Below are 20,761 nucleotides of genomic sequence, written 5' to 3'. Positions count from 1 at the left end.
TTACAATATTACATAAAAATTCATAAAAAGGTAGGCGGATATTAGAGAGCCGGATATATTGTGATTTATGATCCATGATTAATTAATTTTAAAACTTTAAATTAATCAAATTCTTTAATATAAGACAAAAATCAAATAATGTTTCTATATATGATTAATTTCATTTTATTACTCTTTAAAATACTAAATTCATTAATTTCATTAATATAAGACATGACCATATATATCTTGTTTATGTAATTTGATTGATTTCAATTTATTATTATTATTATTATTTAAATATTAAATTTATTAATTTGATGTATCTATTATCAATTTGATATATCCAACAAAATAAACATTTAAATACATGTATATACAACTGAGTACATATATATCATGAATACGCTCTTAGATACATACAAAATTGATGAACTTTAAAATCGAAATGGATACAAATACATTCATACATATCGTGAATACATACTAACCTATTTTTATTATGTAGATGAGTTGAATGATGATCAAGGATAAAAATACCATTTCATCAGTTTCGTAATTTAACAACATAATCCAGCTTCAAGCAATTGTAAACAAGCAAAGATTATATCAACAAAATCGTAATTTAACAACATAATGTAGCTTCAAGCAGTTTTACAACAAACAAAGATTATATTAAATTTCTGAGTTATACTAAATTCTAATTAACACGTGAAACGACACATTGAAACAACAAAAACAAATTATGTTTACGTGTAAAAAAAAAGGACTCAATTTTTGTCTTCAAATGGTCATTAATTATCGCCCTTATCAGAGAAATTTTTTTTCAAAAAGGTAATATTCAATACCATACATTTTTTTCTTCTTCTTTTAAATAAATCTAAGATTTTGATCTAATTACTTTTTGCAGTTGCTTCACTTTAATTCATAACATAACTAATGTGAGTATAAACTATTTATTATTTTAAAATTAAATAAATAAAATATTTTTAAATTTTATTTTTCCTTTAATATAATAAAATAGAATGAAATTAGTGTGAAAAAAAACAATTAGTATATGTTAAATTGAAATAATAATAATAAATAAAAATAATTTATTGAATTATTATTTTTAATATTTAATAGAACATAAAAATATCAAAACAAATAAATAAATCGGATGGAATGCTTGAAATTTAAAGTAAACTAAGTAGGTGTTTGACCATAAATATTATTCACGATATTTCAAAATAAATATTTCAAAATATTTTTTCACTATTTTTGAATTTTTAAAAAACACCTCTAAAAAACTCAAGAGTTGTTTCACTATTTTTTAATTCACTTTTTGTATTCTTTAATTTATTTTTATTTTCATAAAATAACTCAATTTTCATAAAATTCTAAAACTTTTCAAGTTTATTTTCAGTTTTTATATTTTTTTAACTTCATCAAACAAATTCTAGCATTTTGTTTCATTTGAATTAATGTAAGCTGGACTTGAATTTGAAGTGCCGAAAGAGTAACTTCATCCAATTAACGTATATTGATAATAAAATATCTTTAAATTATCAACGTGGATAGTGGTGCAGTGTTAGAATTGCCCCACCATTAATCAAAGATTTCAGATTTGAGCCTTAAAAATGAAGAAAATTTTGTTGAAAGTGCCTCCCCCTGCAATGAGCAATCCGAATTAGTCGGAGCTTCAATGCGACTATCAAACACAGAGTGTAAAAGCAAAAAAAAAATCTTTATATTTTTAAATTGATTAAATCAACATTTAATTAACCATAGTAAATTGTATCAATTAAAACTCAACATTATTTTAATAATTAATAATATTATACAAGTAACAATTTATGTGCAAATAATAATAAAAAGTATAGAAACCATGTACTTAAAAGAACTTCCCAAGGAAATAAAAGAGTTCGGAACACTGTCGAAAATTAATTAAATATACTATGTGATTTTTGACATCCTTAAATAAAATATATTTCACGTATAATCTAATTCAATCTAACAAGATGAATTATATTTCAATCGCAATAAATTTATAGCGTTATGCGATATTGAAAAGCAAATTAAATTTTAAATCCTTAGTGCAAACATTAAGAAATGAATGTGTTCATAATAGACAAAACAATACTTGAAAATATTTGTAAATTAGGTAACTTTATCTTATTTATGCTAAATTTTAGTTGATACCGGTAGAATATTGATCAAGCTGCAATATCATATTTTTATGTTAAAACCTTTTTGTACATACAAAATAAATCTAAAATTTGTAATGACAATAAAAACCAGTAAACGCAAACAAATACAACCGAATCCACAACAAAAGCTCAAAAAGTAACTGCACAGTCCATATTCCACAAGTTTGCTAGCTAGGATCTTAACAGAAAGTACCTTTATCAGAAATTAAGCTTTCTTTCTTTCTTCTTGCTGCTTGGCATCACAATTTTCGCCATATTCATCATCTTCGTTGTCCTCTTGAAACCTATATTTGCTGAAATGCTGAACCCTGAACTTCCATTCTCCTTTAACTGGATCGTACGACACAAATTCAGCACCTTGATCTGCAGCCTTCCTCTGAAGCATATCCTTATATTTCTCGATTCTAGGACCCTCTGTAAACTGTTGTCCAGTCTTCTTATCAAAACATTTTATGTTGAGAAGTGTCACCTCAGTGGGCTTGTTAAGACCTTGACCAACAGGAGGTTTCTTACTTTCATCCATATAGACTATCACCTCCCGATTGTTAAACTGAATTAAAGACTCCAGATCAAGCCTGCGAACATCTGTTTCCCCCATGAACTTGATGCTACCATACCCATGTCTTCCAACCACAAAATCCTTCACACGGCGACAGAACCCAGGTTCAGCCCTTTCTTTGGCTGCCAATTCCTGAATCCGTGGCTCTGTGTAGTAATCGGAATGACAGAGCTTTGGCATCAGAGCCTCAATGTCAGCCCCATGTTCGTAAACGATTGCTGCCTCACCAGCTCGATGGCCAGTAAGGGTAATGGAAGATCCTTTCCGGGGGTGTTGCACTTCATGGAGACCATTAGTCTTTTGGTTCAGTTTGGCAGTATGGAGACCCCCCTCTTTATCAAGACCATTCTCAACCAAATCTTCTGCAGGAATAGATGAAATACAGCTAATGAGGCAATAGACTACAAAATTTTAATTCTGGTGACAACTGGGTAACCGACATTGTAAGACAGAAGCAACATTCATACTAACATGCCATAACAAGCTTCTAACTACATACAATTAACAGCTATTTGGCAGTATGGAGACCCTCTTTATCATTTATCAAGGCCATTCTCAACTAAATCTTCTGCAGGAATAGATGACATACAGCTGATGAGGCAATATACTGTACAGAATTTTAATTCTGGTGACAACTGGGTAACCGACATCGTAAGACAGAAGCAACATTCATATTAACAAGTCAATAACGAGCTTCTAACTACATACAGTTAACAGCTATTATTATCATGATAGCAGAAAAGAGTGAAGGCATAGTTCCACTTTTTTTTCCTTTTTTGGGAGTTGGTTATCAAAAGCCCGTCTAATTGGGAAAATAAGATAGCATGGTTAAACTAACTGTTGGACTAACTCAATTATGTTTGTAAACGTTATTGCAATTGTATTTATGACCCGACAAGAGTTTAACAATTCAAATTTTAGGATCACTTAATTATTTTGGACAAGTGTGGTGTCTGAGCCCTGTTATCTTCCACCAGCAAAAATACCAGATAACTGTCCACCCAGAGGCTTAGACAATGGAAAGAGATCTAGTGTTTTTCTGTCCGCCCACTTCACAATTTTAGGTTCTTGAGCTCTTGCATTATTTGAGAAGAGGATTTAAAGCATGTTGGGGAAGATGGGATATTTTGTAGAGTTATTGCCAGTTTGTAAAATAGGAGATAGACAACGAACCCCCTTGATCCTTTTGTGAATGTAACACTTTAGCTAAGCACCATGTTTTGACAGTGTTGAGTTTTGTTTGGATATAAAATGCAAGTTACCCTTTCCAAATAAAAGGGGACCTCAAGCATGATAAACATTAGATTCTATGTAGGATAATACTACTAAACCCCATCTTAGGTGCAGATAGTCCAAGCCCCAAGGGTATTTTAGGCCAATTAAAATGACACAAAATTGAAACAGGTGGACTAGAACCAAGGAGGATAGATGTAAGAGATGCAGGGAGTTTCAATCAAGAGCTCAATCTTCCTATGCTTGAGAAAGTAGCCTAAACCATTGAACAGAATCATGGAAGAGAATCTACTGCCCTGCGCAGCAAGGAGTTAATAATTTTCATGATGCAAACTTCTAGACTCAAAAATTAGAGATGTGAACTTTTTCTTATCTTGAAGATGCTTTTCTAGAAACGTGGTTTAATGGTTGATGAGGATTAGATATCCTAGATTGTTTAGAATCATAGTACTGTGTTGAATTTGTTTGTAGTATATATAGTACTAATAAACTTTGCATTCAAAGAAGAAATGCTCACATCAATTTTTTTAGAACCAAAATCCTTTTGACAAATTGATAGTAACATTTTTGCTTATTGAAAACTTCAACAAGGTATGAGAAAAGAAATAACACGTAGCATATCTCCAATAATTACTTACTGCTTTTATCTTTTGCACTGGTTTCGTTAACTGGAGCACAAGCAACTTCAGCAATTTTACCTGAACAAGAAGTGCCCTCTTCAACAAAACAACACCCATATACAACAAGAATTATGCATCAATATAGTTCTGAAAGCAAGACTCGATATAGTACAGACTAAAACTACTTGAGAGAAACAATAAACCCAAGCCAAAAAGGGTGTCCATTCTCTATTACATAAATCAAACAATCAATCAACGATGCCACAATCCAAACCAGTTTGGATCAGTTACATAAATCCCTATGTTGATTCCGCTCAAATCAGGTCAGTCTCATTCCAATAAAAAATACTTTTTTGAATCAAACTAGACACACTCTAAATCCCACATTTATCACTTCGTGGACAACTAGTTTAACCCCAATATATCAACTAAATGGCAGTGTTAGCAGTTTGTCTTATTTTATTGCTTATTGACTAAAACACGATCCATTGGCTTAATCTATGACAATTCTACCTATTCTTCTTTTATTCATATCAATGCTCCTGCTAATCACATCATAAAGATTACGGATTTAGCTCTGTTACATCATCTAAAGAAAGGAATCACATTATTTACTAACAAATTATTCAGGTTCTTTCATTCCAGTACTAAAGAAATTTATCTTTAATCTTAAAATGTACATATCCTCTACTCGCAAGATGCACAAGTTGGACGTTGGACGCTCAACAATTGCTTCTGTAGTCCCTTATCATATTGACTGTAAGAGGTCAAGTAACATACTTAGTGAAGTAATCAGTCAAGTGAAACAACAAGACAGTGAGAGCTTAATTCCTTTCCTCAGAAAGGTGGAGACCAAAAGTACCCATCTCAGTATGGCCATTTCATTTAAAGATTTAGAGCACCACGAAGTGATCAATAACATTTTATTCCCTCCATCCCAAAGTAAGTGTCGCGTTACAAATTCAAAACAAAATTAGCATGTTTTTCCAACTATACCATTATACTCCATCTTCCTAATAGTATTTCAGTTTTCAAAGGTCATTTATTAATAGGGGTAGTTTAGTAAACTACCATTGTATTTGTTGATTTCTTAATGAACGTGATTTTGCTAAGGTGACACTAATATTGGGAATGGTTTAGGGTATGTCGATTCCCTAGATTTTTTGGCTTCCCTATCAAAGGGTAAGATATCATGAGGCAGCCAAATGTATAGCCCTGGTGAAACTTCTGAAACATTCATCTTTGCTTGGCTGCAACAATAATTTTAAGGCATGACCACTATAATTTTCTTGTCGGAAAGCAAAAACATAAACTCTATAATCTAAGGTTCGCTCAATTATTTTATGGGAACAACAACAATAACAACATCCGAGTGTAGTCCCACAAAGTGGGGTTAGGGGATGTTAGAGTGTCCGTAGGCCCTCAGCTCAATTATTTTATGGAAAAGGGGGCCAAAATAAAATTCGGCAACTTTGCCCGTTATCTTTGGGTCTAATCAGACATGGGGGCAGGGCTAGAGTGTCGGCTGCAGGTTCAGCTGGACCCAATATATCGGTTCAGTTTGGTTTAAAATTTAATAAACCTACAATATTTAATTTGGTTTTGTTCTACTAAAATACCCGAAAAAGTTACCAAAACGAACCAATAGATTATACACATAAATTTTATAATATTTGAAATATATGATATTATTTTATCAAAAATAATTATAAATACTATAACGTTTTAATCATTAATTTGATTTTAGTGTATTATTTCACATGCAATACAACAATTCTAAGTTCCACTGCTTTAAAAATATGCCCAAAGCCAACATTTTAAGTCTAATTGTCTCTATGTGGGGTGATGTATTGTTTTTGAAACTGTATATGTGGTGGGACATATTGTCAGTTTTTAATTTACTTGGTTAAGACATTCATCTACTCTTTAATGGCTTGTCCCTTTGATTTTTGAAGGGTTGACCACTCTATTTAAAGTTGTATATTACTCATGTGGATGTTAGAAATGTAACTGGTGGAATCTCTACAGTTATGCAACTTAAACATGCTAAAACTTCATATAGTGTAGAAAAATAATAGAAGATACAGAGGAATTCATCTTGTGATAATAGAGAGAAATTTGTTGATTCCTAATCAACACTGAAATAGTTGTCTCGTGTCTATTATTTTCCTATTATTAGTTTATCATTAGCAAGTTAAAAACCAGAAAATCAACCCAAGCCGACGACTTTTATTTTGTTTGGTTTGATTTTAGAAATTCATTAACCGATTAAATTGGTCAAGTTCTGGTTTTAGTCCAAATCCAAATCATGAACACCCCTAACTAGGGGTTCCTATCAGTTCAAAAGCAACGTGCAAATTAACCCATTGCCTTAAATCAGAAAACTGCAATATATAAATGAAGCACAATGCTTCTTATATGCCGGATGAGTCAAAATCACAATCATGTGTCTATTGTATACCGGGTGCAACTTGGTTGAGTGGTATCTCACATGTTGGATGAGTCAAAATGAACAGAAATATCGAGACTCTACCATGGGTCTACTGTGTTATAGTGTGTGATTTGGATTGAGTGCAGAAACTTCTCACACGCTAAAGTTATCGTTCTTGCTACAGATGCTATCACTCCTTATAGAAAGTAGATGCTTACCTAAGAATGGCAGGACTGATCAAAAGTCAAAACTCCCCCGTTGACGGTCAAAATCAACACAAAAAACAACAAGAATAACCTTTACTCTAGGACCATTGCAATCCTAGAGATATGATTCAAGATGAGGTTGGAAACTGCCCAATAATTTTGCAAAAAAATCAGGGCAACTGGCTCTATCATTAAAAGAAATTTCTCTTCGACGAGAGGATTGTTGTTAGCTTTAAAACTACTCAGTAAGGAAAAACACAATCCATGACCTACCATTCTCATGTGCTGGGGAAGACGTGTGCTTTGATGGGGATACTTTCTCCAAACCAACTTTCGAACGCCATTGGTCCAATGGACGAATCACTAAAGCTCTTGGATTCTCTCTCGGAACAAACAATGCATCTGCCTTAGGCGTGCTTGGTGTTTCCTCATCGTCACTAAAGAACGGTACCTACAAGGAAATATAAGTCAACTGAAGTTAGTCAATGTGTTGCACTTAAAAAGTAGATTCAGAAATTCATTTAGGATAAACTAGAGGTCTACAATAAATAAAAAATCGTTTCACCTTAGTGCCCTCAGTTTTAGGATGATATTTCCTTGCCGGCAATCTAAGCCGTCTTTGAGAAAGGTGTCGAGAAGTCAGTAATGATGATACCCTGACAGGTACAGGTTTGTCAACCACCTGTTAAACAATAAAGTTAAAACATGTAAGAGCACCAAATTATTCATCTGTTTTTCTTTATGTTAACAATAAAAAGAAAAAGTGTAGTAGAATAAAAAAGATATATCCCATCCACAAACCAAAATAACAAAATCATAGAGAAGCCATGGAGGGAAGCGTTGCCTCTTCCCCACCACCACAACCACTTTAAAGTAAAGAAGACATGTCATACACACTTACTGGTAAGCTAGAAATCCCATACTGTATAGACGAAGAGGTGCCAGTACGACCAATTGACATCTGAGGCATGGCTGGTAAAGTTCCGAATGGATTAGTAACAATTACAGGTTGTGCAACAACTGAGCTTTGGATAGCGGACCTGAGGCAACATGTTTTCATAAGTTCCATACAAATAGGCATGAAAGAAGAGAAGTACATAGGCGGAAAACTGAAATAAAAGGATCAAGATGTAAAACAAGACATGTATATGTCCTCTGGCAGGCAGTAACTCATGAAAGTCTATTATCCATGAAAACACACAGCTCATGTGTACCGTCATCTTAATAACATAAACTCTTATTAAGGTCATAATAGGTCACCTGAAGAAACATTCCGCCCTTTAGTCCTTTTTCTTCATTTTCTTTTGGGGGTGGGAATCAATTTAAAGAAAATTGACAAATCTTAAAGGAAATTACTGCATAATTCCAGAATTAAGGCAAATATGATTAATACGGCTAAATGGAAGTAACACTACAGATAAACTGATAAAAAGGGGCTGTTGGTGACACCAAGACTATATTCACAACCTATTAGACCAAATCAAAATGATAACTTCCTGAAATGCTGCATATGCATGTGCTTATAGGGCAAAAAGAAATTTTAAGGATTATTTGAAGAGCCTGTTACATACGGCTGACTGAAAAGGCTGGGTGTGCCACCAAAACCACTTGCAACAGCTGTAAAGGAGAGCAAGAGACAGATTTAGTAGTTGCACCAATCTCACCAACTATAAGAGGAACTATCACATTTCAATTACCTCCTTGTGTCTGACCAAAGTTATTGAACCCAAAAGCAGTATTCTGAGAAGGCTGTTGTTGAAAAGGAGTCGAAAGAGAGGGCTTCAAATCCAAAGAAAAAGGGTTATTAGGCAGATAACTGAATAAACAAACAGCTTGTATAACTGATGGGAGCATCTAATATAATTTTACAGCAAGAAGAAAGACGAAAAGGTCGATCAAACAGATACATTAAGCAAGTCAACCTTGAGAGAGAAATAACGACAATTCAAATGATAGAGCATTGACGATAAATGCATAAGAGTTTAGGTGTTTTTATTTCTCAGTCGTGATTGTGATGTCTTAACAATTCCCCAGCATTGAACACCCTGTGAAACCATATAAATGATGGCCTATGTAATGTTATCACCCTGTGGGCTTCTCCTTTATATGAGGGTTATGTACTCTTCCACTTCCTACTAAAATAACACAAATCAAGCATGAATGCATGCTACAAGTGACCGCAGTGATGCATTAAAACCATGAAAGCGACCGACTCATGTCTCAAACAAAAAAAAAAATTAAAAAAGTTGTACCAAAGAGTGCTATCCTTGTCAAGTAATAGCTTAAATGCTGAAGTTCACGTTGAGATGACAAAGCAGCCCAAGGTTGGTGAAAAAAACTTGCGAATCATCATACAAATCCATACAGTAAACATTTGTGAAAATCATCTCATAACCATGAAGGCAACGGAAGCCAGCCATAGATGAAGGAATCTAAAGAAGCTCGATAAGAATACTTCATATAATTTAATTTATGATTAAATTACCGTTGTTTGACCAAATCCCACTGTATTGCTTGTATTTAGCAATGGTGCACTTGAAAACAAGTTACCACCAAAGCCAGTAGAAGGAGTACTGAACAAATTGGATTGACCAAAAGCTGGTGTACTCTGGGCAAAAGATGATGCAGTCTGTCCAAAGGCCGACGTCGTCTGTCCAAATGAAGGGGTAGTTGATTGGAATAATGGAGACGATTGAGTGTTACCAAAGCTTAAGCTAGGACCGAATGCTGGAGCAGTAGCCTGAGCTGAAGAAGAGCCAAAAATTGATGTTGATGACCCAAAACCCGAAGCACTAGATGATCCAAAGAGGGTGGGAGATGTACTTGGTCCAAAAGCTGGAGTCGATCCAAATAAGGAAGGGGAAGCCGAGGATGTAGAGCCAAAAGGATTAGACACACTTGAGCTTGCAAAGGTAGAGGAATTAAAAGCCGGAGTAGTTGAGACTCCAAAACCTGGAGCATTGAATGTGGATGGTTTGGGGGCAAAAGGGTTGGAAGATGTAGAGGACGAAAATGGATTTGCAGATGACTGGCCAAACGGGGAAGTTGATGATGACGCGAAGGCCGAGCTTCCAAAATTGATTCCACTAGTTGCCTGAGCCGCAGGAGCAGGACCTCCTGTAATGTGAAATCAGACTATCAACAACATAAAGATCAGCTAATGTCAAGAGCATAATTTATATTAAAACTTACCCTTGTCTCCCAACTGGTAATCCTCCCACCTAAGTTCCTCATGGCTCTTATCTTTGTAAACTGGCATGGCTGAAATAGATTCTAGTTTCCCACTGTTCTGGGTACCACTGCCACCATCTGCTTCAGGTGTTGCCTGGTAAGCAGCAACTCTTGTTCCACCCCGTTGACCACCACCAGGAGACTGACCAAAACCAGGGTTTACAAAAGATGCTGCAGAAGTTTGGGTTCCTAAACCATATGAGACCAAGCATCATCAGAGACTAATAATATGAAAAACTAACTTTGATTTTCAAACATTTTGTTAGAGAAAATACAAGTAATACAAACTCTACAGCCAAAATTTACATGATGTTGTTTGAATAGGCACGGAGTTCAAGAAAAAATAGAACAGACTTCTGAAATTTGTCGTCTAAAACAAGCCATAGATATTTCTGTGGCTACAACATTATCTCTTTAAGAGTAAAATGGATAGTTTGAAGTTAAATTGTTCCTCCATATAGAAAGATATCAATCCCTTTGGATACACTAAAATGGGAAGTATCGCATAAACTGAGATGAATGTAGTAACAAATATCAGCCGGTCTTGTGCGAGTAAAAGCAGCTTACCAAATGCAGAACTTTGAGGATTAAAAGTTGACGTTGATATGCCAAATGGGCTACTGCCAAAAGCAGATGTTGACTGGCCAAATGCAGGAGAGGATCCAAAACTAAATGAAGGAGCACTCTGAGCACCAAAACCAGGAGTTGATGTGGAACCAAAGGCAGGAGCAGTTGTGGTACCAAAGGCCGGGGTGCTGGTGACACCAAAGGCTGAGGTGGTAGATCCAAACATAGGAGAACTTGTAACACCAAATGGGTTACTTGTACTGCCAAAGGTTGGGTTAGGTGTAGAACCAAAAGCTGGAGTACTTGATGTACCAAATGCTGGTGTAGTCGGGGCACCAAAAGCAGGGGTGCTTGATGAAGCAAATGTCGGGGTACTCGGAGTACCAAATGCAGGTTGACTTGAGGTACTAAAAGGTGAAGATGAGCCAAATAGACCACTCCCAAATGCCGGCTGTGATTGTTGAAATGAGCTGCCAAACGGGCTTGTTTGGGCACTGCTTGAACCAAAGCCGCCAAAAGCCGGTTTTTGCCCAAATACAGACGAACCTTCACAATCAAGACAGCGTCAGAACTGAAGAACAAACAAATATTGTTCTACTCACATTGAGTTTACAAGACATTTATACACAAAATTACACCAATTACTTAAATAATGTCAATTGATTCCCACTCTAAGGGCGTAATGCCGGAAAATGCAAACAACATATAGTTATAAGCCACAAAAAAATACTCCCTCCGTCCCATTTTACCCGTCCCAAATTGGGATGGCACAGCTATTAAGAAAACAATGATTGGTAATGTAACTTTACCATTTTTCCCCTCTTAATTGTGTCTTGTTGTTAGTTCCAATATTGATGGATGGCTAATACCAAAGCACCATTTATATTCTTAATGGTGTACTCTTAATAGTACTCCTCTTTGCAACATTTTTCAAGAATGCTAATAATAAGGAGTAATCAATTACACCAAGGGTATAATGGAAAAAAAAAATTGTCTAGTCTTGATAAGTAAAAAAGGACAAGTAAAATGGGACAACAAATTAGGAAATTTGGGACGAGTAAAATGGGACGGAGTGAGTAGTAAAGATGGTTTGACCTCAGAAAATTAGAAGAATATGCATTCGCTGTTATAGCAGAACAGAAAAAGTGCAAAGGACAACAGGGAATGAAGGAAAAAGATATGATAGAGATCACTTCTCATCAAGAAAGAAAGTGTCCTATAGTGGCATCCACAAAAATTGCATTAGCAATAGCAACCTACCCAACAAAATCAGATTTTTTTCCAGGAAAAAATATTAGCACTAAAATTCACATTGTACTCCTCATTTACAAAGGCTTCAAGTGGAGGGTAGAGGATTTGAGGGTAGAGGCACATCCCTACTTATCATGTATAGAAGCTCAAAACAGCAGAGTTATCGGTAATCCAAAAATACAAATCAGGAAAACAAGGTTTAAATAGGAAATATCACTAGAGTAATCATGTAAGAGAATTACAAAACAAAATCATCTGAATACACATAGTATACACCTATGCATGCATTGGCAGTGTGTAGGAGAGCGAGAAGAGGAAAAAAGCGAAAAAAGGTTGCTTCACCGAAGTGAGAAGCGTGAAGTGAAGCGAGCGCTTTTTTCAACTAAAGACCAATTTAATACAAAAATAAAAATATTAAAAATGCTTAGATAAATAACCAAGAACTCAAAAGAAATAACATATTAAGTAAATCTTTCAATTCTTAATCAAAGCGTAAATAATAGATACCAGAAGTTGATCAAAAGAGGGAAAATTGCTTAGATAAATAGAGAGAAAATCGCAGAACATGGACTAAATACAGAGCATATCAGAGAAACTAAGAAAGAAACACAAAACAGAGAAAGGAATTGCAAAACAGAATAAAAAACAGAGAAGAATATATTGCAGCACAGTCGCAAAGAGATTATATTGTAAAACAGGAAAAAGGAAACAGAAATTGCAAAAAAATGCAGACTGCAAGTCAAACAAGAAACCCTAGCAGGATCACAACAGCCAACAGATGATAAATAGATAATAAATAGAGAAAAGAAGAAGAGCAAAAGAGAAGATGAAGAGATGAAAAACTTACCTTGCAATTGCGTGAAGAAGATAGTCCCAGCAACAGAAGTGAAACAGAGGGAAATGTTAGGAGGGAAGCAAGTGTTTATCCAAAATTTTAAAAAAGAACTAGTTAAGGGGTCAACCTCACTTAAGCGCGCTTTTCTCGCTTCTAAGACTGAAGTGCTCGCTCTTTCACTATCACGCAAGGCAGAAAAGTGATACAAGAGCGCTTCACTTCTCGCTTTAAGCGATGAAGCGCTCGTTTTTAACAACCCTAAAGTGTCACATGATTTTTGAAAATATTTGTTGATATATAGTGTCAGATTGATTTGGTAATTTACTAAGTCTTAATGTTTATTAATTTTCAAATATTATGCATTCACATGTTGATAAAACAACCTTAATTATATAGTTTTCACTTCTTAATACAACAACAACAAATATAACAATCCCCGTGTAATCCCACAAGTAGGGTCTAGGGAGGGTAAGATAAAAACGCACACAGCATCACAACCTTACATCTACCTTTATGGGTTAGAGAGGTTGTTCCCGCGTGATCCTTGGCAACCCTTCTCCTTTATTCAAGCTTGGAACAGGCAATGCAAACAAGCTCATACAAGTAGAAGAGTTATATTCAGACCTTAATACAACATCTTTATATTCAGGCGTGTATTAAGATCTCATTTGTTTGCACTTAATGGAGGTTTAATTTTTAATACTATTCAGACTCATTAGGCCATATAGGTTGGGATTGCAGCTACCAGTGAATGAAAAGAAACATCCGCTTCCAAATTCTTTTAGGCCATATAGATTGGGCCATTGGGGTTGTGAGTGTTAGTTAACTATTAAGACGTCTAGATCATTCAATATTTAGATCTAGACACTAAAAAGGACAGCCCGGTGCACTAAAGCTATCACTATGCGCGGTGTCCGGGGAAGGGTCCCACCACAAGGGTGTATCGTACGCATTCTTACCTTGCATTTCTGCCAGAGGCTGTTTCCAAGGCTTGAACCCGTGACCTCCTGGTCACATGGCAGCAACTTTACCAGTTACTCCAAGGCTCCCCTTCCACTACGTCCTAATATTTAGATGTGTATTTGAATTCAAACATCTAGATCTTAATTCACATCTTAATATTATATGTATATTCAAATATAGGCATCTTAATTTTAATGAAAACAAATGCGGCCTTAGACGCCTTCGTCTCAATAAAAACAGATGCTAAGTACCAAAGCCAAGGGAGTTAACAGCGAGTGCTTTGTCGCTTAATACAGGAAGGAAATGCTTTTGTATCACTTTTCTGCCTTGAAGCCAGACGAAAGTGAAAAAGCAAGCACTTCAGTCCCAGAATCAAAGCTAGACAGTATTAAAAGCGAGAAAAAGCCCAGATAAGTGAGGTTGACAGCTTAACTAGTGTTTTTTAAAATTTTTGTAGAAACGCTTAAGCAACTTCTTTCCAAACGTTCCCCTCTGTTTCACTTCTCTTGCTGCGGCTGTTGTGACTCTCTTCTTCATGCAACAGCAAGATAAGTTCTTCATGCGACTGCAAGATATGTTCATGCGACTGCAAGGTAAGTTTTTATCTCTTCTTCTTCTCTTTTTTCTTCTTCTTTTCTCTATATATCTGTTTTGAGCCTGCTAGGGTTTTTTCTTGACTTGCAGTACGTAATTTTTGCAATTTTCCCAGTTTCTTTTTTTTTTTTTTAATTAACATATAAGCTTCTCTACGATTTTGCTACAATATAATCTTCTCTGTTTTGCAATTCTTGTCTCTGTTTTGTGTCTCTTGCCCAGTTGCTCTGTTATGCTCTTCTTCTTGTTCATGTTCAGCAATTTTCTCTCTATTTATGCAATTTTCCTCCCGTTTATCTATGCATACCAATGCAATTTTACCACTGTTAATCTAGTTCTAGTATCTACAACTTCTTAATTTAAAAATTGAAAGTTTTACTGAATATGTTATTTCTATTGAGCTTTTGATTATTTATATATGCATTTTCAATATTATTATTTTTGTATTAAATTGCTTTTTAGCTGAAGAAAGAGCTCAATTCTTTTCTATTTTGCAATTCTTGTCTCTGCTTTGTGTTTCTTGCTTGGTTTCACTGTTGTGCTTTATTTTTTGTCCATGTTCTGCATTTTTCTCTCTATTTATCTATGCAATTTTCCCCGTGTTTATCTATGCATACCGATGCAATTTTCCCTCTGTTTATCTAGTTCTAGTATCTATTTACTTTTTAATTTAAGATATCTAGGTCTAGTATCTATTTATTTAATTTAAGAATTAAAAGATTTACTTAATATGTTAGTATTTCTATTGAGTTTTCTAGGTTATTTATCTATGCATTTTTAATATTTTTATTTTGTATCAAGTTGCTCTTTAGTTGAAGAAAGTGCTCACTTCGTTTCACGTTTCTCACTTCGGTGATGTGAGTCCTTGTCGCTTTGTTCCACTTCTTGTTGTGGTGCTAGCTAGCGTCGGTAATTATGGGTGGGATGGTGTTGGATAATGCAGGTGTTGAGGTTAGGAACTAGTGGTGACGCAAGGTTATGGTTAATGGTGATGGTGGTGGTGGATGATAATGATAATTAATGGTGATTGTGAATGATGATAATGGCAGGCTATGCATAATGGTGGCGGATAGTGGCGATTGTCAGCAGTGCTCGGTAGTTAGTGGCTATGATGATTGTAAATGGTGTATAAAAGTGGTGATACTTGATTGTAGTAATTGGCAGCAGTAGTGGTGGTTGTGACTTTCGAGGATGGTGACTGGACGTAGTTGATAATGGTAGCCCAACCCTAATGTCACTGGAACATGCACAATAAATAATCATTAACTATTGACCTCCCAAGCCCCTAATATGTGAACCCAGAATCATGATGAATGGCACTAAGATAATTGGCCCTAGCAGTAATAGAGAATAGAATAGAGCATAGATTGCATTCTGAAAAAAGACACACAAAATACAACTTTGGAAGGAAGCTTGTGGTAATAATATACTCACTCCCAAATGCTGATGATGAACTGCCAAAAGTAGGAGTAGAAGAAGCTCCAAATGCAGATGTAGTGCTTCCAAATGCAGGGGACGATGATGCACCAAAAACTGATGTAGACCCTAGAGGTGAAGAAGATGGGGTGGCTCCAAACACTCCAGTGGAAGTGCTACCAAAAAAGGAACCACCTGATTGTGAACCAAAAGGATTTGTACTGCCAAAAGGTTTGGGAGCAAATGGGTTATTGCTTGTCTGCCCGAAACCTGATTGTGACCCAAATGGGCTAGTAGATGACTGCCCGAAAGCTGCAAGAAACATAAAACAGTCGGCAGAGATCACCCCTCACTGTATAAGATAATAGGAAAAAAGGACCAACAATAGCATCTAAGACGAGAAAAGTTCATAAAACACAACACAAGTTAAAAAGAAATACTCTACTATTGTTTCTATGAAATAAAGCACACAAATGGAAAAATGAGAGGGCGCACCGAGAGTCATCGAGAAGAGCAGCTATTGAAAATAAGAATAAGCAAGTCCTCTATTAATTCTTTAGGAGCATCAGTTTTGAAGGAACATATGAGTAAAACTATGTCATGAGTATCTTCAATAGAAATAAGTAACGAGGGTAGAAGGACAGAAGATGCAGGTAGATTTCTCAAGTACAAAAAAAGAATTCCAAGACAGCTGCAAGTACTTACGATTCGTGGACCCGAACATGGTTTGAAAATCAGATCTTTCACAATAGTTGTTGAAGGTCCAGAGTTAATCTACAAAAAGGACAGAACAGGCAGATAATTCAATTGCTTGTTGAAGTAGGTGTATACATCTCTAACAAGTTCAACCAAATTAAAGGAGCTAATTACACGAACATATAATAACTCAAAGAAAAAAAAGTCAATACATTAGGTATATGCATTATACCGCGAAATGAATAAAAACAAGGAAACGGCAAGAAGATCCATTATTAAGATAACAAAACCAGAAAACAACAGCGTAAGAAAGACGCCAGCCTAAATGACAACTTAGCATCTACAGGCAGAAGTACGATTCCAAACCTAATAATTTCTCCTTATCAATTAAGACAAAAGAATCTGTTTATGCCAAATGATCTGTACGAGCACGTTGCGTAAGTTATGGTGGATAAAGTGATGGAAAACGGAATCAAAATCAGAATCAAAAACCTAACAAGCTAGGGTTAAGGCTCTACGTGAGATGCAGAGAGGAGGTGTTCACAACCAACGACTAATTGCTCAAGTTCAATCTATAAACCCCAAAAATACTAATTGAAAAGCTTGCGAACAATGTGAAATTCTTATTTAGGTTAACTATATGCTTGCTAAAATTATCTTCCGATTGGCCGCCATCATACTCGCCATTTTAAAAACTCCGTCATCTTATGAAGTCACCTTCTTCAGAAAGAAAGCAGAAAATCACATAGAAAGTGCATAATGAGTGTACAGAAATTCACGTAGTAGTTTATGACCTACGACTAGTAGTTGCTCGATTTCAATTTAGACAGCAAGTATGTTGCTCGGACTCGGCGGTTATGCCGTCTCCCGACGCGACACTGGTGGGGAAGCGGGCGCGGGATTCATCTCCGATTCGCTCAAACAATCCGGAGACGTTGACCAATATCAAGAAGAAAGTTGGCTTCGTCGTCGAAAGGGAGAAACCGGCGACTGTAATTGTTGTCGTCGTCGGAAGGAACAAAGAAAATCGGCGAGTGTAATTGTTGTCGTCAGAGGAAGGCTTGTCGTCGGAAGGGTAATTGTTGGAATTTCAATTTTTCCTTGGGGAGGAAAGCTTCGATGGGCGAAGAAAGAGAATGGTTCTGCTCAGATACGTATTGTCGGTGTTGATGATGAGTGGTTGTATTTGTTAAAAATAAATTATATTTAAAAAGTAACCTAATTCATCTAGATCTGTTCACTGTTTGATTTCTCAAATACTACTCCTAACTGAAAAAAATTTGTTTTTCCATATAAAAGAAAATACTACTACTAATTTTAAAAAGTAACTAAAAAGTATACAGCTCATCGGAAGTAACCTGAGTGAGTCGGAACGCCGGAAATCAATGGAAGCTGAGTTCATGGAAGTGCATCGGACAAGATTGGCTAATTTGGACCTTTTTTGTTTCTTTTGTTTTTCGGGTTGGGCTACTGATTTGGGCCTCGTCCGGTTATTTTTTGTTTTGGACTTTTGAAAAAAAAAATATACAAAAAAATATCATACTTAAGGCTATAATTACAAGAAATAGCAATACTTTTATAAAATTACAATTTATGACAAAAGTAGCATTATTTTTATCCATTAACTGGACAAGCACCTTTTTTATTCTCACTACTTTACCTTTTTCCTATTTTTACTCCACTATTTCACTCCCCCCTCCAAATATAGCCGTATTTTCTACCCTTTATTTTTGAATTTTGTCTTTTTTCTGGAATTGTTGATAATATTGTGCTCCATCAATTAAGGTATATCCCTTTATTTTTGAATTTCTGCCTTTTTTTTTCTGAAATTGTTGACAAACCCAACCTCAACTCTGTTTTGTGGCTGGACAGTGTTGGTCCACTGGCAGCTCACCGGTGATGAGAATTTTTGTGTGTGTTGTTTTGAAGGTTAGATTTTTTATTGTTAATGGAGAAATTGGGGGATTTAATGGGTGTACATGGATGGTTGTTGTTGTTTTCCGATGGGGCAGATCTGGCGATGTTTTGGTCCGCAATCGAAGTTGGTGGGATTGATTCATCAATGAAAATGGCATTTTGGTCAGCCTCGGTAGTGGATTTACTGCCAGAATAGTGACTCACTCGCTAGTTTTTTTCTCCATTCACTATTTTCTCTCTCGTGCGTCTCTCTCCCTCTTTTCGATCACTGTCTCTCTCAATTCTCCCTTCTTTTTCTCCCTTAATTTCAATTTCAGAGTCATATTTGTATTTTTTGTATGGTAATATACATGTGGATCAGACATGTATTTGTATTTATATTTGAAATATCGTTGAAATATTATTCTCTGTATTTGAAGTTTTTGAACTCCACGTGGCATGTTCTTAGTTTAGTTTAAAGAAGTATTTGTATTTGTATTTTTATTAGCTTATAGGTCATGTGCAGTTTATGTATTTTCTATACACATATGATTATATTGATGTATTTTTTTAGAGGGTAACATATATATTAGTAGTATTTTTTAATGTTCATGATATGTATTATGTATTTTTTGATTTAGTTATATGTATATGTATTACCATTTAAGATTTGCATTTGCATTTATTGTTTTATATGAGTCACATTTGTATTTCGGAAGTACATATCAAGATATATATTATTGTTATGTTCGATGATGTTTAGTATGAATCTGATAATGTATTTCGTGAATACATATCAGAGTCATATTTGTATTTTTTATATGATATTATACATATGGATCAGGTATGTATTCTGTAAACTAGTCAAGTGTAGGTGTTTTGCACATGTGTATGAAGGTAATAATAAGTGTATATAAAAGAATAAATTTCTATCATTTATATCGAACCATATACTTGATCTACCTTTAAAAAATTTATTACTATGAATCAGATCCATTTAAAGTCGCATAAGGCTTATTTCTTGATAAAGAAAAGCTTGCCCTTCAAAAGATCTCTTATTTCTCTCTTTTCATACTGTTCACGTCAAGACACGTAAAATCACATTCCATTTCATGCATCTCCTCATCAAAGACAAATAATTATAAATTAGAAATAAAGATATGCACAAAAATTTGAAAAAAATATGACATTGAAATATCAATTATTTAATAGTATACTTTGAAAGAAAAAATATACTTTGGAGTCTTGATGACGATACTAAAATGTAAAATAAGCAATTCAAATTATCCCTGATGGAAAAATGAAATTGATTATAAATTTGATTTATTAAAGCATGAAATCACCAATTACCATTATGTTTTATCTTCTAGCCAACTAATGACTTTGTTTAATACTTGTTTGACACTATGATTTGTTTGCTATTATGAGAAACCACAATTTTCACTTTATTTTTATCTCAATAGTTTTTTTTTTAATGTAAGTATGATTTTGACAAAAGAGTATTAACATGAATTACGCCTCAATAAGAAGTAGAACTAATATGAATAAAAAAAATAAAATTTAGAATAGAAAAAAAATACCTTAAATTCACTTGTAATCGATACGAAGTTTTGTCCGCATGTTTCACATAAATATTTCTTCATCTGCACAAACATATTAAAGAATCAATCAATAACGATTTATTTATGAAGGCAAGTACAAATAATAAAAGATTATGAAAAAATCATCTTAGAAGTTAAAGGATGTTCAATTTTGTTAAGCCTAATTTAAAGCAATAAAAAAAAAAGCGAACTTATTTTGAAGGTAAATTTAAACGAACAAACAAAAAAAGGCATCAAATATAGAAGCTTAAAACCCCAGACGAACTTATTTGCAATCAAAAGAAAACATTGAAAAAGGTAAAAAAGAATTTAATGTGATTCTTTACATATATTATTTTAGGACTGCTAATTTATTTTCATATATTTTAGGATTCATCAATATTTTAGGATTCATATATTTTATGTAGGTTAGGATTCTTAATCTCCCATATATTTATTTTATCAGGATATTTTCATATATTGAAGGAAATAGGTGAAAAGACGATTTTGTCTAT

General features: G+C 34.6%; 1 protein-coding gene across 4 annotated transcripts; it reads right to left on the bottom strand.

Annotated features, from left to right (window-relative positions):
• Window positions 1-2,170: 2,170 nt before the first annotated feature.
• On the bottom strand, window positions 2,171-18,265 carry LOC107872330 (nuclear pore complex protein NUP98A). 4 transcript variants are annotated; one of them, XM_016719080.2, is made up of 13 exons: window positions 18,129-18,265; window positions 16,780-16,848; window positions 16,093-16,386; window positions 11,016-11,561; window positions 10,410-10,637; window positions 9,703-10,334; window positions 8,915-8,996; window positions 8,789-8,834; window positions 8,119-8,257; window positions 7,783-7,899; window positions 7,491-7,668; window positions 4,599-4,658; window positions 2,171-3,089 (listed from the first exon to the last, which is right to left on the bottom strand). In XM_016719080.2, the coding sequence occupies exons 2-13, from the start codon at window positions 16,796-16,798 to the stop codon at window positions 2,374-2,376; spliced, it is 3,057 nt and encodes a 1,018-aa protein (XP_016574566.2). In that variant the 5' UTR covers window positions 16,799-16,848; window positions 18,129-18,265; the 3' UTR covers window positions 2,171-2,373. The 4 variants fall into 4 exon arrangements, with proteins under 4 accessions (XP_016574566.2, XP_047270910.1, XP_016574569.2 ...); XM_047414954.1 differs by lacking the exon at window positions 18,129-18,265 and adding an exon at window positions 17,569-18,057; XM_016719083.2 differs by lacking the exon at window positions 18,129-18,265 and adding an exon at window positions 17,565-17,943.
• Window positions 18,266-20,761: the final 2,496 nt, after the last annotated feature.

The sequence above is a fragment of the Capsicum annuum genome, chromosome 1 (assembly GCF_002878395.1).
Source record: "Capsicum annuum cultivar UCD-10X-F1 chromosome 1, UCD10Xv1.1, whole genome shotgun sequence".
NCBI lineage: Eukaryota > Viridiplantae > Streptophyta > Magnoliopsida > Solanales > Solanaceae > Capsicum > Capsicum annuum.
Note: the sequence above shows the minus strand (reverse complement) of the source record. Positions and strands in the feature narration are given on the sequence as shown.